Genomic DNA, 15,932 nt, shown 5'->3' on the forward strand with positions numbered 1-15,932 from the left:
TTGAGAGCTGCAGTGCTTACCAGAGGGAAGTCTCTGTGCTGCAGGGCTGGGTCCCATGACGCTAGGCTTCTCTGTCTGGTACGTGGCTGCTGCTAATGTGGTACTTTCAGGGTCACTGTTAGTCTGGCCCGTGACTCCAAAACTGGAGCTGGGATAGCAGGCCTGGTACTGATTCTGACCAAGAATAGTATAGGTGGGATAGTCCTGTAGGCAAAAGGGAGCAACAGAGAACAAGACTCTTAGAAAGAACATCCATTAATTCCAACAACAAGAGGCTTTCTTCCTGTTATTGATATTTTTGATATTATTGATATTTTTCTCAAAGCACTACTATGACTTCTCATTTACTATTTCATTAACAGTCTCTCAACTAAACTGATGATTTTCAAAAGGCATTCTGTGGAAATTCAAGAATTTGGAGGGTAAAGTATCTTCAGGATTAGAGAAAGCTGACAGGGAAGGATTCCTTGTACACTCATTAATATACCCAGAGTGCCCTTTTATCCACCATGGCGCTACCCACTATCACCAATAGGATGTATTGGATTTCTGCAAACAACTTTTTCTAATATTTATTATTTAGTTGACAGGCTAAGTTAGAAAGAGGTAGAGAATCTTTCATTTGCTGGGCCAATGGCTGGCTGGCCAGGCTGCCATTAGCAGCCTGGGTCCTCTTTATGTGGATGGCAGGGACCCAAGCACTTGGACTGTCTTCTGTTGCTTTCCTATGTGAGTAGTAGGCAGCTGGATTGGAAGTGGAACCTCTGGGCTTCAATAGGCATTCCTACGGTATGCCTGTACTGTAGGCAGTGGCTTAAATCACTGCAATTCAATACGGGCCCCTCTGCAAAAAAAAATTATAAAGTTTACAAACTGGGGCCAGCATCACAGTGTGACAAATAAAACCGCCAACTACAATGCCAAAGCCCATATGGGCAATGGCTCCTGTCCAAGCTGCCCCATTTCTGATCCAGCTTCCTACTAATGGCCTGGGAAAAGCAGTTGAAGATGGTCCAAGTGTTTGGGCCCCTACCACCTACCTGGGAAAACTCCTGGATCCTGGCATCATCCTGCCCAGCTCTGGCTCTTACGGCCATTTATGGGAGTGAACCAATGGATGGAAGTTCTCTTTTGTCTCTCATCCTCTGTAACTCTTTCAAACAAAAAGAAATCTTAAAAAGTTTACAAATAATGCACTAAATAGCAATGCTTACAAACACGGATGAAATTAAGTGAAGAAAGCACATATCCTACATCAGAGTTACCCAGATTAAAATACTAGTTATCTATTTTTTTTAAATCACAATCCATTTGTTTTTAAAAACAAAAAGTTCCTTAACATAATGACAACTCTAGGTCATTTCACAGACACATATGAAGGGCTCACAGATACATATAAAATGCCTTCAAAAAGGAAATACGTGCTATTAAAAATTATGCATAAGTCAATTAAAAATATTTATTTATTTTTATTGAAAAGGCAGATTTACAGAGAGAAAGATCTTTTATCCGTTGGTTTACTCCCCAGATGGCCACAACAGCTGGAGCTGAACTGACCCAAAGCCAGGAACCAGAAGCTTCTTGCAGAAATCCCCGTGGGTAACAGGGGTCCAAGGACTTGAGCCATCCTTCACTGCTTTCCCAAGTCATAAGCAAAGACCTAGATCAAAAATGGAGTAGCCAGCACACAAATTGGCCTATATGGATGCTAGTGCTTGCAGGTGGAGGATTAGCCAACTGAGCCACTCAGTAGTCCATTAGTTAACATTATTTTCCACACCAAAATAAAAACATGTTTTATGCTCCATAAAATACTCTTAGGAGATAGACACAGAAAATTTCCCTCGCTGGAGAACTTCCCAAACACTCATGATTCCTGGGGTCTGCATTAGCAAGAAGCAAGAATCAGCAGTCAGGCACTTTGATGTGGCACCTCTAGTGCTACACTATGTGCTCACCCATGAACTTCTTCAAGATTTACTTATTTATTTGAAAGTCATCAACCTAAGGGTCTCTTGATAAGATATAGAAAATGGAGCAGAATGCCATGAGATATATAAAGAATGAAATTCTGTCATTTATAAATACAATAGAGGATATTATATTGTGAAATCAGGTACAGAAAGAAAAATACTCCATTTTCTCGAGCTGATCTCCTACATGTGGAAGAGCAGGGAAAGGGGAAGAGGATGCTTCATCAGTGCAGGGACGCAGCAGGACAAAAAGAACAGCTCCAAATAGTTCATAGCAAGGTAGGCAATCTGTGACTGATAATAATTAACAGTATTTATCCAAACAGATAATAGAGCTATTTGAATGCTTAACACAAAGAAATGACAAATATCATAAATAACAGTTCTGCAGATTACTCTGATCTTATTACAATATACACATGTTCTGAAAAGCTATGGTATACTCCATAAATCTGTATATTACATGGCAATTACAAGCAAGAAACAGGGGCAGCTGTCTGACATAGCAGTGGAGTCCCATCTCCTAGCAGAGTGACTGGTGTGAGTCCCAGCTCCTCTGTTTCTGACTCGGGTCTCTGCTAAGCTGCACCCTGGGAGGCAGCAGGTAATCTGCAGCCAATGGGAATGGACAAATACAAGAAACAGCTTAACATAACAGATGAATCAGAATAGCAATGCTTTGGCCAAAAAAAACCAAAATCCATGTTGACAACATAAAATCAACAACTGCTGCAGAGAAAATGCAGAAAAACAAAACAACAAAACAATGTTTACAGTGCTTCTGGCAATTTTCTCAGCATGAACGATTCAACCAACAGTGACCACAATTAGACCAGAAAAAGAATCACAAAGGAATGAATAGTTTTAAGTGGACATACTATTTATTCATTTATCCCACAAATATTTACCAAGTACTTTTGATGTGTACCAGGGATTTTTCTAGACTTGGGGAATACAGAATGAACAAAATAGAAAAATAAATTGTAACCTCCCTGGAGCTTACACTCTAGTGGGGGCAGAAACAAGGATAAACATGATAGAACCATATTCTTGACAGGCTTAGCAGAGTAGCCAGAGAAAATGGATGGGTGCCTGGGAAGCCTCAAGGCATCCAGAAAAAGGTCTCCCCAGCCCTGCCCACTCCTGACAGCTTCTGGGATGGACTGACTGACTTTGGAATAAAGACAGGAAGAGCAGGCTAGATGAGTCTTATTAAACAGAATGATCCAAACTGTCACTTACTTGATTTGAGATGCTAGCAACTGCTGCTGCCGGAATATTGGCAATTGTAGATGAAGTGGATATCAGGCTGGCATTTGTGCTTGAAGCTGTGAGATTGAGGGTTAAAAAATATTAAAAATGTTGTATAAAAAGCTAAGAAACAGAAAATGTTATTTTAATTGAACATATCTCTGAGGAGATAAAGAATATATATACTCATTTTGCTTTTTCAGTTTGCCATACATCAATCTAGATTCGATTAGAAACAAAATATCTCAAATTATTTTTGTTTCAACCTGAGTCTTGAATTTGTCCTACTAAACTTCTACAAATCAATCATGGCTCATACTATGAATACTAATGATATCAAGAGTTAACAAGGGCCCGGTGCCGTGGCCTAGAGACTAAAGTCCTCGCCTTGAATGCACCAGGATCCCATATGGGCGCCGGTTCTAATCCCAGCAGCTCCACTTCCCACCCAACTCCCTGCTCGTGGCCTGGGAAAGCAGTAGAGGACGACCCAAAGACTTGGAACCCTGCACCTGCGTGGGAGACCCAGAAGAAGCTCCTGGCTCCTGGCTTCAGATTGGCACAGCACCGGCTGTTGCAGTCACTTGGGGAGTGAATCATCAGATGGAAGATCTTCCTCTCTGTCTCTCCTCCTCTCTGTATATCTGACTTTGCAATAAAAAAATAAATCTTTAAAAAAAAAAGAGTTAAAGAGATTCGTCCACAGTCATGGAGCTAGTGGTTTAGTGGTTCAGAAGCAAGATGATCACTTGCAGCTCTTCTCCTGAGTCAGCAGTTGAGTTACAAATGAGACTTCTTTTTCTTTCCTTTTTCTAATACATATGTATTTATTTTTATTGGGAAGATAGATTTACAGATAGAAGGAAAGGGAGGGAGGGAGGGGGAGGGAGGGGGGGGGAGAGAGAGAGAGAGAGAGAGAGAGAGAGAGAGAGAGAGAGAGAGAGAGAGAGAGAGAGAGAGAATCTTCCATTTGCTGGGTCACTGCCCAAATGGCTGCAATGGTCAGAGTTGTGTTGATGAAGAGCCAGTAGCCTGTTCCGATCTTACACACAGGTGCAGGAACTCAGGGACTTGGGCAATCCTCTGCTGCTTTCCCAGGCCACAAACAGGGAGCTGGAAATGGAGCAGCAGGCACACAAATAGGGATGTGGTGCCATACGCAGAAAATTCGCCTGTTATACCACTGTACCAGCCCCTAGATTTCTTATCTACAAGTACTCACTACTGTGGACAAACTAAAGGAGTTTGCTTTGCAAAAAACAAAGAACTGAATGAAACAGTTATAATCTCACAGCTGATGTCTTCTTTCTATTAATGATTCACTTTCTTTTCTACTGTGGCTACTTTTCCCTAACTAACAAAACAAACTTTTCCCTAACTAACAAAAATGATATATAATTTACAGATAACTCTATAATTAGTTTTAATTATTTTTAAGGGGAAAAAAATTGGCTGGTTGTTACTCTCTTGCTAGCACATTATTCTTGAAACGCCTGTCACAAAACATACTGAACATAGGTGATCTAAGAATAATAAAATGAAAACTAAAATGAAAAACTTATTGAATGTTGAGATTATTTAACCAGCAAAGTCCATTTACAACTCAGTTTCCTTTGGCTCTGGTTCTGCCATATTCTTTTTCTACTACTTATCTTTAATTCCATTCCTCTCAAACTACTAACTGTAAGTCAGTAAGTAACTAACTTACTAAGGTACAACTCACACACATATAATTGTGGGAGATCACCCCTGGATCTCTGCCTGCCTAGCCCATACGGGAGGCCATAGGCACATGGGACACTGTACCCTTGGCTAATAGACCCCTACATTGCTGTTCACAGTCTCTCTTCCCTACTCTGCTAGGATTTCCTTTGTAAACAACTCTAGAAGTCAAATGTTACATTCACCCTGCTTTTCAGCAGGTATCAAGCCTGCCCGAGACATAATTTCCTGTGCTTCTTGACCTTTAACTTCATTGAGGATCCAAGGAGATAAACTATTAGCCAGTCACAATGTTGTTATTGGCCGAAAGTACTGTCAGGACTGTCCTTCTGCCTGCCCCCTTCTCCTATATAAACTTGTGACTTCTTTCAAATACAGGGATACCCTTCACCACCAGTTTGTCTCTAGTGTTTCTGCTGCAGAAGTGCTCTCTCAGCTCACCTTTCAGTGGTCTTGTGGCCTGCTGGACAGAAGACATAATCCCTACTCATATAAAGTACACAGACTGAGCTATAAGGTGGCTTTAGAAACGTTGTTGAAGGGCCCGTTGTTGATGGCTCAATTGGCTAATCCTAGGGATTCTATATGAGCACCAGTTTGTATCCTGGCTGCTCTACTTCCCATCCAGTTCTCTCCTTGTAGCCTGGGAAACCAGTGGAGGATGGCCCAAAGCCTTGGGTCCCTACCTCTGACTGAGAAACTCAGACGCTCCTGGCTCCTGGCATTGGATAAGTTTAGCTCTGACTGTTGTGGTCATCTGGGGAGTGATCCAGTCAATGGAAGACCTTTCTCTGTCTCTCCTTTTCTCTCTAAATCTGCCTTTCCAATAAAAATAATCTTAAAAAAAAAAAAGTTGTTGCGGCCATAATGCTGTGGCCTAGCAGCCAAAGCCCTCGCCTTGAATATGCCAGGATTCCTTATGGGCGCCAGTTCTACTCCTGGCAGCTCCGCTTCCTATCCAGCTCCTTGCTTGTGGCCTGGGAAAGCAGCTAATGACAGGCCAAAATCCTTGGGACCCTGCACTCATGTGGGAGACCCAGAAAAGCTTCTGGTTCCTGGCTTCGGATTGGCTCTTGCCTCCAGCTTTTGTGGCCGCTTGGGGAGTGAATCATCAGACAGAAGGTATTTCCCTCTGTCTCTCTTCCTCTCTTTATATCTGACTTTGCAATAAAAATAAATAAATCTTAAAAAAAAAGTTGTTGGGAAGAAAAGGGAAGACCTTACAATTAATTAACTGGTCAGTTATGACTATTATCCCTGGTAGCAAATTTAATTATACCAGTTTCAGATAGATTACTTACATTTTTAAACAGCTTTTAAAATTTATTTGAAAGGCAAAGTTATAGAGACAGAAGGAAAGATCTGTCTTCCATCTACTGATTCACTTCCCAAATAGTTCTATAGTCAGAGCGAAGCCAGGTTGAAACCAAGGGCCGGAATGCCCATGTGGATCTCCCACCTTGGCATTGGGGGCCCAAGTATTTGGGCCATCTTTTGCTGTTTTCCCAGTTGCATTTGCAGGGAGCAGGACTGGAAGAGGAGCAGCTAGGACTCAAACTGGCATTCATATAGGACGGTGGCATTACAGATGCAAGTGTTCCCAGTGTACCAAACACCAGTCCTAATTTACTGAGTTTTTAATAAGTGTCATCCTATTAATACCCATAAATTTCTCTGAATAGTATGGTGTTTATTATTTGGGATCTTAATATGCACCAAGGAGGATTATAGGGATCAACAAACCTGCTTTCTTGTATTCAAACCAAATCACTTCTAACATGTTATTCAATCACTCATTCATCCTTCTAGCAAATTAGTGTGTCAGGATCTACTGTCGGCCTAGAAGCTATACCATCCACTAAAGAGTAGAATAGTCTCTCCTCAGGAAGTTTTCGCTCTAATCCGAGAAGTTAGTAACTGCATATCTTTGTCTTTATAAACAGCTACAGCCACCTAAAAATGCACATAATCACTGCCTGTCTTTCTCTACCATACAGCCGTGACCAGGCACTTCAGGGGAAGAGGGTGGAAGACAAAAACAAAAACACTGCATTCCTCCTCATCATCATCATTATCTCAAACACACACACACACACATAATCTTGAGAAAAGCAAGATTCAATTGCAGGTTTAAAGAGCAAAAGCAGCAGCGATGAAATATATAATAGAAAGTACAAAATCAGAGAATCAAATAAAGCTCACGTGAGTAGCTCACACTGTGTTTCATCCACAGGCTACAAGATCTCCAATTCCCAACTGCCTGGCCAACTGTTTCTGAACACTAAGAGTGTGACAAGAAGCTGCCAATCCGTGAAAGTCAAAGCTTCTGAGTACTGCGCCCTATTAGAAGCACAGGCTCATACAGGCAATATACAGATACAGCTTGGGTCAGAACAGTGATGGAATGGTGAGTGGCACAGTTAAGTGACATTGCCCTAAAGTTGAAAGGGAATCCCAGGGATAATGGCATATAAGTTTGTGCAGGATTTAGTTCTGGCCATTTCTAATTTTATATCATGTTATCCCATCAGTTTTGTTCACGCTGACTTTCTCTGACTTTTCAAAAACAAGACAAGCTTTTCATCATCCTTTGATGTGCTGTTCTCTTGGAGTGGCTCCCGTGGCCTGCCTGAGTCCAGTTCCATTGGCAGGGGAGCTGTTCTCTTCATACCTTCATGTCATCCACACCTACTGAACGGACCCCAGCAGTGGCCTTTCTCATGCTCCCAGCAGGTTGGCTCCTCCTTCGCATGCCTCACTTCCTCAGGACAACTCTCTGTGCCCTTATTAAACAGTCTTTAATTTCCTAACTGTACATATCTTTATATATTTTTTTCCCTTCAGAGAACTTTTCACAGCTTGTTATTTATTTACTTCTTCTTTTTTCTATTTTCCTCTACTAGTCTGTTAGCTTCATGAAAGTGGAATCTTGTTATCTTACTGTCTCCATATCTACCAAAATCCTGGTATGCCATTCATGATGCTTAAGAAATACTTGTCAGATTAATGCACACCAAGTCATCCATGCACTGCGTGTGAACAACAACAACAAAAAATTCACTATTCTTAGCTAGTGACAGAGAGGTTTGTGGGTTCCTAAAACTTACTCCAGACTGTGAGCAACATAACTAACAAAAACTCGTCCGATTTTTACTCATTCAGGATCTACGGGTGTATTTACAGAGGTCAGAAAACAGACCGATCTATTTCTTTGCTCTGCAAGTTCAGAGTCTAGAACAAATGACACATGACACTCCAACAGCAGTGTGCTTATCTGTATCTAGATCTTTGCTACTAACATTCTCTCCCATAAGAGGAGCCAGAATCTCTTAAGAACAATCCTTGATTACAAGATTCAGGCAGACAATATACAAGATGAACCTGGAGCATCTTGTAGTACAGGAAGATAGTGCTTAAAAATAACAATATTCTCTCTCTCTCCCTCTTTTCCTGCCCCTTGCCACACACAATTTAACAAAAATTATTAAATGAGAATATATATACCAAAAGGCTCAAAGCCAAATGAGAGTTGTCAATGGCTAACTTGGAACAAATGAAACAGCAAAATATAAACTAGATATCCACGAGCCCATGAACAAATCAATGAATAAATTAAATGGGGAACAAAAAACAACCTCCTGTAGGGAAGAACTCCAAGGAAGGGTAACTGAACTACAGTGAGCTGCACATTGTGATCTGGATGTGAGGGCAAAGTATGGTAAGGGAAAAAGAGGCACCTGAGAAAAACTTGACAAACATTACTCAGCCAGGTCATCAAGGTCAACATTGACAGACGTAAATCATGTTGGGAAGTATGAATATTTGACATTATATGAATGAAAAGGTGTTTTATCTCTGTGAGCTTTCCTGCAAGAAATCTATCCTTAAATCACGAGGTAAATTCCGAGAGGAAGGCTAGATCTGACTAGTATTTCTCAATTCTATCAAGGTCATCATAAACAAGGGCAGAGTAAAAAAGTGTAAAATCTAGATAAGCCTAAAACACAACAATTACATTTATTTAATGTCCTATCCTGAATCACATCCCATACCAGAAAAAAGAGTCAGGCAAAAACTAAGGAAGTTAATTCTTACTTTAAAAGAAAAATGTAACATCAGTTCACTAATTGGAATAAATCTAACATACTAATGTAAGATGTTGATAATAGCAGAAACTACAGGCAGAACCGGTGAATCTAAGACTGTGTCATCAGCTCCAATTTTCTGTAAACAAAAACCATTCCAATAAGAAAAGTTTATATAAAATCTGGTCAGCATCAGAGCTCAAGGACATTCATCAAAGTTAAAACTGAGTTAAGGAGCTGGTGTGGTAGTATATCAAGCTAAACTTCCACCTGCAGTGCCCCATATGGCACCAATTCGTGCCCTGATTGGTCTACTTCAGTCCAGCTCCCTGCTGACAGCTGGGAAGACAGCAGAAGACCAAGTGGGAGACCTGCAAAAAGCTGGTTTTCAGCCCAGCCCAGCTGGACTTGGCAGTCATTTGGGGAATGAACCAGCAGATGGAAGATATCTGTCTCTCTCTCACTTGGCAACTTTGACTTTAAAGTGAAATAAATAAATCTTTTTTTTTTAAACTGACTTTGATTTTTAATTTCTGAAACCAATTTTTCCATTTGAATATTAATCAATTAAGCCATCTCTACTGAAGACAATACCAAAAGACAGGGAAGCCTAGTCACCAGACATTCTAGAAAAGATTAATATAAAGAAGTCAGATCGGGCCCGGCGCGGTGGCGCAAGTGGTTAAAGGTCCTCGCCTTGCACGCCCGGGATCCCATATGGGCGCGCCGGTTCTAATCCCGGCAGCCCCGCTTCCCTTCCAGCTCCCTGCCTGTGGCCTGGGAAAGCGGTCGAGGACGGCCCAAGGCTTTGGGACCCTGCACCCGCGTGGGAGACCCGGAGGAGGCTCCTGGCTTCGGATCGGCATAGTATCGGCCCGTTGCGCTCACTTGGGGAGTGAATCATCGGACAGAAGATCTTCCTCTCTGTCTCTCCTCTCTGTATATCCGCCTTTCCAATAAAAAAATAATAAAAATAAATCTTTAAAAAAAAAAAGAAGTCAGATCTATTTATTCAAAGAATTTCTGTAAGCTTACAGAGGCAGTTCTTTCATAGGGAACCAGTGGCTTATACATTTTAAAAAATATTTTGATTAAAATTAAGCCAGAAGTGGAATTTGTTTGCTAGCTCCCCCAGGAAAGATGAGCTGCTGCAACTGCATTGTGCTTGGAGGTGGGAAGAATGGGTATTGCTGTTTGACCAGCTGAGACAGTCCACACACACAGGGTGAAGCAGCAGCCCTGGAAGGCTGAGGGCTGAATACATGCTACAGGAAAGGGAGTGTCAGGGGGAGGGCAGCGATGGCAGCATAGCCAGGTCAGTCAAAATAGGCATCCTATCAGTCAATTGTTTGTCCACAAAATTTCCTTCAGAATAAAAAGCAAAAATCAAGAGACTTGATGGTTAACTTCTGCCTTAATTTCTACTCAGTGTCAAAGTGCTAATGAACAAACAGCACAATGAGCCATGATACTAAGTAGAAAAAGGGAGGGAATTATCCTGAATAGAAAAATGGTGAGGGCCCGGCGGTGTGGCCTAGCGGCTAAAGTCCTCGCCTTGAACGTGCTAGGATCCCATATGGGCGCCGGTTCTGGTCCCGGCAGCTCCACTTCCCATCCAGCTCCCTGCTTGTGGCCTGGGAAGGCAGTTGAGGACGGCCCAAAGCTTTGGGACCCTGCACCCGTGTGGGAGACCCGGAAGAAGTTCCTGGATCCTGGCTTCGGACCGGCACAGCATTGGCCGTTGCCCTCAATTGGGGAGTGATCATCGGACGGAAGATCTTCCTCTCTCTCTCCTCCTCCTCTCTGTATATCTGACTTTCCAATAAATAAATAAATCTTTAAAAAATAAAGAAAAATGGTGAAAGCTAAGTTAACCTATCTAAAGGGAAAATGTCCTATTATTAGACAACAAGTTAAGGACAGTGGTTAGTGATTTGGAAGAAATATTTTCATGACCCTTCTGAAGCAATGCTCCTAAAAGACTCACTGTTACCAGGAAAGAAGCAAACAACCATCAGACTCCTCAAATTCAACTGCAGAGGAATGGGGTTCTAACCTTTGGTAGATGGCTAATGATTAGAAGAGTATCACTGAATTTATTTTACAACTTAGATGTAGCCACTTCAGGCCTAGCCTTTTAGGAGTGACCAGGCACTTGACTTGCCTGTGATTGGGACCGAAGACCTGTCAATCTAGAGAAACACTTTAAAAAAAATGAAAAGGGGTTTTGGAGAAGAAAGTCTTGGATTTTTTTCCCCTTACAGATGTTCCCATTTCAGAATGAAAGAAGTAGGGAGCCTGGTGTGGTGGCATAGCTAGCTAATCCTTCCACTAAGGCAAAACTGGTTCTTGTCCCAGCAGCTTCATTTCTGATCTAGTCTCCTGCTTATGGCCTGAGAAAGCAGGCCTTAAGTCCCTGCACCCATGTCAGAGATGCAACAGGAACTCCTGACCTCCAGCTTTGGAATGGTCCAGCTCTGGCCACTGTAACTATCAGAGGAGTGAGTCAACAAATGGAAGATCTCGCTCTCAAACACTGACTTGAAAGTAAAATAAATAGCTCTTTAAAAACAATAACAAAGAACAGAAGAGGACAAAGAGAAAAAAGGGAAAACAAGAAAAAGAGAAACTGGATAACTTGAAAAAACAAGAAGATATAAAGATAACTCAGAGAAGGTCTGAGAACAGACCAAGCAGAAGTCATTCTGAATTATTTAAATGAAACCATTAAAACAGAAGAATTAAAATAATGATTAATCCCCCCATCACCCTCATTCCTACATTCCCTCACTCATTCCTGTAGTGCTCATTTTACAAGACATAAAATCAGAAAGCTAATACAACCCTGGACCAAGGGCCCAGAAGAGAAACCTGGTGAACGGTCACTAACTCAAGACACAGAACACTGAGACTGTCCCCACTGGATCTGGGAGGCTGGCCAATGAATTCCACAGTGCTTCTGAATTTGCTAATAGTCCTGCTATAATTCTAACCTTTTAGAGGAAAAATTCAGGAAGGTTGTTTAAAGTTTACATTCAATACTATGCTTTTCACCTTGAAATAGGAACAAGAATGAACTTTCTGATCACAAGAAACACAAGCAGTAAATGGGTGTAGGTCTGACAAAGCCACAGCGAAGTGGCACATAGTGCACATTCCACTGACAATCCAGTTAAAGGGCATCAGCAACATCGGACTCATGGAGTCTTCAGTCTCAGGAGAAAGTGTCTAGAGCAAGATCAGAGGGTTTTCTGTACATCAGCATGCAGAAGCCTTACATTTTATCAAGCTGCTCACATTCAAGAGCTAAATTACTTAAGCCACAACCCTAGCTCTAGTTTGTTTAACATGAACAGCATGCAGAAATGCAAATTACCACCATGTCTAATTCTAGATACAGGCAGATTTAAAAACAAGTAACAACAGCAACAATAATTGAAAAACACATACACACACAACCATGCCTATTTACCTTGAATGGGATAAGAATAATGTGCTGGGCTTGGCTGGCTTGTGGTTAACCCTGTAGTGCAGGTAAGAACACTGTGTTGACTTGGAGATGGAGTCTGAATTAAACCACTTTCAGGTTTCATACCTGGCCACAATGCACCTGAATCAGATAAATTGGACCAATTACAAACAATGCACTGGGACTGAGAAGCAGAGTTATGCTTTCAAACATCAGCCAGTAGGGTCAAAATTGGAATCCTCAAACATGAAAAATTTGCTTGCAAGGAATATTACTGAGTCTCTCCCTTATACCACAAGCATGTACATTTTCAAAGAACTAGGGGGTGGGGCCACAGAAACAAAACCGCGTCTACATTCCAACAGTGATTTGCATAGAAATTCATTTCAATGACTAGGGGAGCTGATCAGGGTTTGGAAAACGAGCTTTCGTCATCCAATGGGACTTTGTCAAAAAAAAGTGCCTGACATCCTTGTGCAGACAAAATTTGAACCGTTAAGGCAAGAGATAGTCTCATAATATTTAAAATTCACTTACCCATTAAATAGGCACCACACTTTTTTCTAAGATGTATTAAATACTTTGATTATCTTAAATTGATTATTTTCTGTTACTTTTGATTAACAAAGGCTTATTTTTAAGTTCAAATTTTAGAAACACATAACTCATAGAAAAAAATGAAGCCATGTATAATTTCATCAGCCAGACTTAATCACTATTAATAGTTTGCAGGAGTTATCTGCATCTCTTTTATGCATTTTTTAAAACAAAAATGGAAGCATGCTACACATAGTGTTCATAATTTGCTTTTCTACAGAATATTTCTGAGAGGTATCTTCCCATAAATCACACAGAGCATTCTTATTCATTCCTGCCTTCTTTGCAGGGAAGAAGCAGTGAACACATTTTCAGAATTTCTCAGATGTCCATGACAAAGTCTGACATAGTGCTCTACTACACACTGCAGAGGTGCCTGTAAGTCTACTTGCTGCATGGAAACATTTTGTTAGCACCAAATAAACTCAATAGTTGTTTTTATATCTGTTTTTTCTCTGTGATATTACTTCTTGATAATCTGGCTATACCTCCCTTATAATTTAATAGTACAGGAAACCATAAATGAAGCTCTATTTCTACAAGAGAGCTTCCACATACATTGGAGGTTGCTTGTTCATATGTTCTGTGCTTTTTCTTAGCCAAAAGGTTGAGAAGTGATTGTTTACTGTGTTCTGAATAGGCAGAGTTGCTGGGTCAGTGCAGCTAAGTTGAGAATCTGACCTAACAAAGTTTATCAAACATTTTCCATGTACAAAATCAATCCTCAGGTTAATCAGGGCTTTAAATTCAGTTAACTCATTTGGTTTATTCCTAATTTGGTAAGAAATTTCAGATTTGCTATTACGTGAAATCAAAAAATAGTAAGGGGAGATATAAGAATCTTGACAATGGGGCATGGTAACTGCTTTGTCTCAAACTGTTAATGCATTTTTTCTGATACTAACCATATGAAAGAACTTATTGGAGACTGAGGAATATCTCTAACATGTATTAATTATGAGGTCATCCCTTCCTGTTAGTTCATGATTACTTAAGTGTCTTGTTCAGGTTAATCACAGCTATTGTCTTGGCTAGGTTTGATTTTCAATAAAATAAAAATATTTGCCACTGTCATGTTTTAAACATTCATGATGTGAAATGCACACATTAGTGCCTGATTTTTCATGGCAGTGTATTACAATTTTTGGTAAACTGTCACTTATATGTCACAATGTCTAAATTTATTATAATCAATCTGATATTTTTTTCTAAACAGATTTTGACCTTGAGGTATTAGATTTTGTAAATATTTATCAATACACAAAATAATATCTTATTAATAACAATGGTAAACTGAGAAAGCTTTGCTAGTCATATTTATTTTTTCAAAATTTCAAACTGTAGAGTATCTATAAATTCTCATCAAAATTTGGGCCACAAATGTCTAAGACAAGAAGCAGGATGGCTAGTCTGGAATGTCAAAGCAGATACGTAACACTATCACTTTATGGGGAAGAGAGGAATAAAGGCAATATGAACACTGCCTCCAGCATCATCATGGTCCTGCTCTTTCGGTACATAAACATCTTCTACACGCAGACCTCCCAGAATTCCAGATAATAGATGGCATAACCAAATGCTGTGACTGCCTACCACAAATGATGGAATCAAACCCTGGTTTCCAAACTCTTAGTGCACTGCTCTCTGCTTGCCACAAGGCTTCCAGTACTTCTGAGCATGTATGCTGTCGGGCAAGGGTAGGTCTACCAGTGGGAAAGGGAGACTGTCCTTCTAATGCCCCAGATTGGGGTCTTACATGCACTCCAACCTAAAGTTTCTGAACCCAGGTGTTTCTGTTAATTAGGCACTAACAGAACTAACATGATCAGCTCAGTATATAGTAACACATTATCATAGACATGCACACAATCCTACAAAAAGGGACATGAAAAATACCTTGGTTTGTTGATTTAACAGTACATTATATCTCAGTATCTTTCCGAACTACAAAAACAGATGCTTATTACAGAAAATCAGGAAAATCTAGAAAGTGTAAAGAAAAAAAACATATAATCTCAAACAGAAAACACAGGCTGTTCTTATTTTTGTATGGGACTTTGTTAACTGAAATGCTCATATTGGAACTGTGTCCTTGGCTATGAATAAACCAATGGTAACTGAGATTTATCTGTTGTGCCTTTTAAAACATTTTTATTTTCAGTTTACAATTCTGCAGGCATAGCTCTTCTCTCTCTCCCCCACCCCCTGCACCTTTTGTACCATTAAAATCCACAGGATATTAAACACTGTCTTTTCAGTTTTACATACTTTTTCTCAATGAATAACACTATTTGCTTAGGACTCTAAATACGCTTTAAACATAAACTTTGTAATAGCTACAAAGTTTTCCATTCTATGAATACAGTACCATTTATAAAAAATAATATTTATTTATTTGAAAGGAAGAGTTAAAGAGACAAGAGAAGAGGCAGAGAGAGAAAAAGAGAGAATTTTCCATTCCCTGGCTCATTCCCCAAATGGCTTCAACAGCTGGGGCTACTCCAGGCTGCAGCTGGAGCCCAGCCTTTCTTCCAGGTCTCCATATGGGTGCATAGACTTGGACCATCTTCTTCTGCTTTCACAGACTCCTCAACAAAGAGCTGAACTGGAAGCTGAGCAGCCAAAGCTCAAACTGGCGCCCATATGGGATGTCAGTACAACAGGCTATATTTCAACCTGGGCACCTTTACCATTTACCTTTAACACTTAAAATGCTTCTTCTGGCTTAATATGTAAGTTGTTTCCTTTTTTTTGCTATTATAAATAATACATAAGTGAATATTTTGGCTAATACATTTTTAAAATCATCTCAAACAGTTCCACAGAAAGAACTAT

General features: G+C 40.4%; 1 protein-coding gene across 7 annotated transcripts in view; it reads right to left on the reverse strand.

Annotated features, from left to right (window-relative positions):
* The window catches only part of EYA3 (EYA transcriptional coactivator and phosphatase 3), an 84,968-nt gene that overhangs the window by 23,626 nt on the left and 45,410 nt on the right, over positions 1 to 15,932 (reverse strand). For 4 of the 7 annotated variants that reach the window (XM_040979695.1, XM_040979692.1, XM_040979693.1 and 1 more), the window contains 3 exons: positions 12,504 to 12,641; positions 3,216 to 3,301; positions 21 to 204 (listed from right to left, as the gene is read on the reverse strand). In XM_040979695.1, the coding sequence (XP_040835629.1) occupies positions 21 to 204; positions 3,216 to 3,301; positions 12,504 to 12,641 (408 nt within the window). The remainder of the gene's footprint in view (positions 1 to 20; positions 205 to 3,215; positions 3,302 to 12,503; positions 12,642 to 15,932) is intronic. The other 3 variants (XM_040979697.1, XM_040979698.1, XM_040979699.1) reach the window with 1 other exon arrangement.

Source organism: Ochotona curzoniae, unplaced genomic scaffold (genome assembly GCF_017591425.1).
Source record: "Ochotona curzoniae isolate NIBS_2020 unplaced genomic scaffold, NIBS_Ocur_1.0 contig_3255, whole genome shotgun sequence".
NCBI lineage: Eukaryota > Metazoa > Chordata > Mammalia > Lagomorpha > Ochotonidae > Ochotona > Ochotona curzoniae.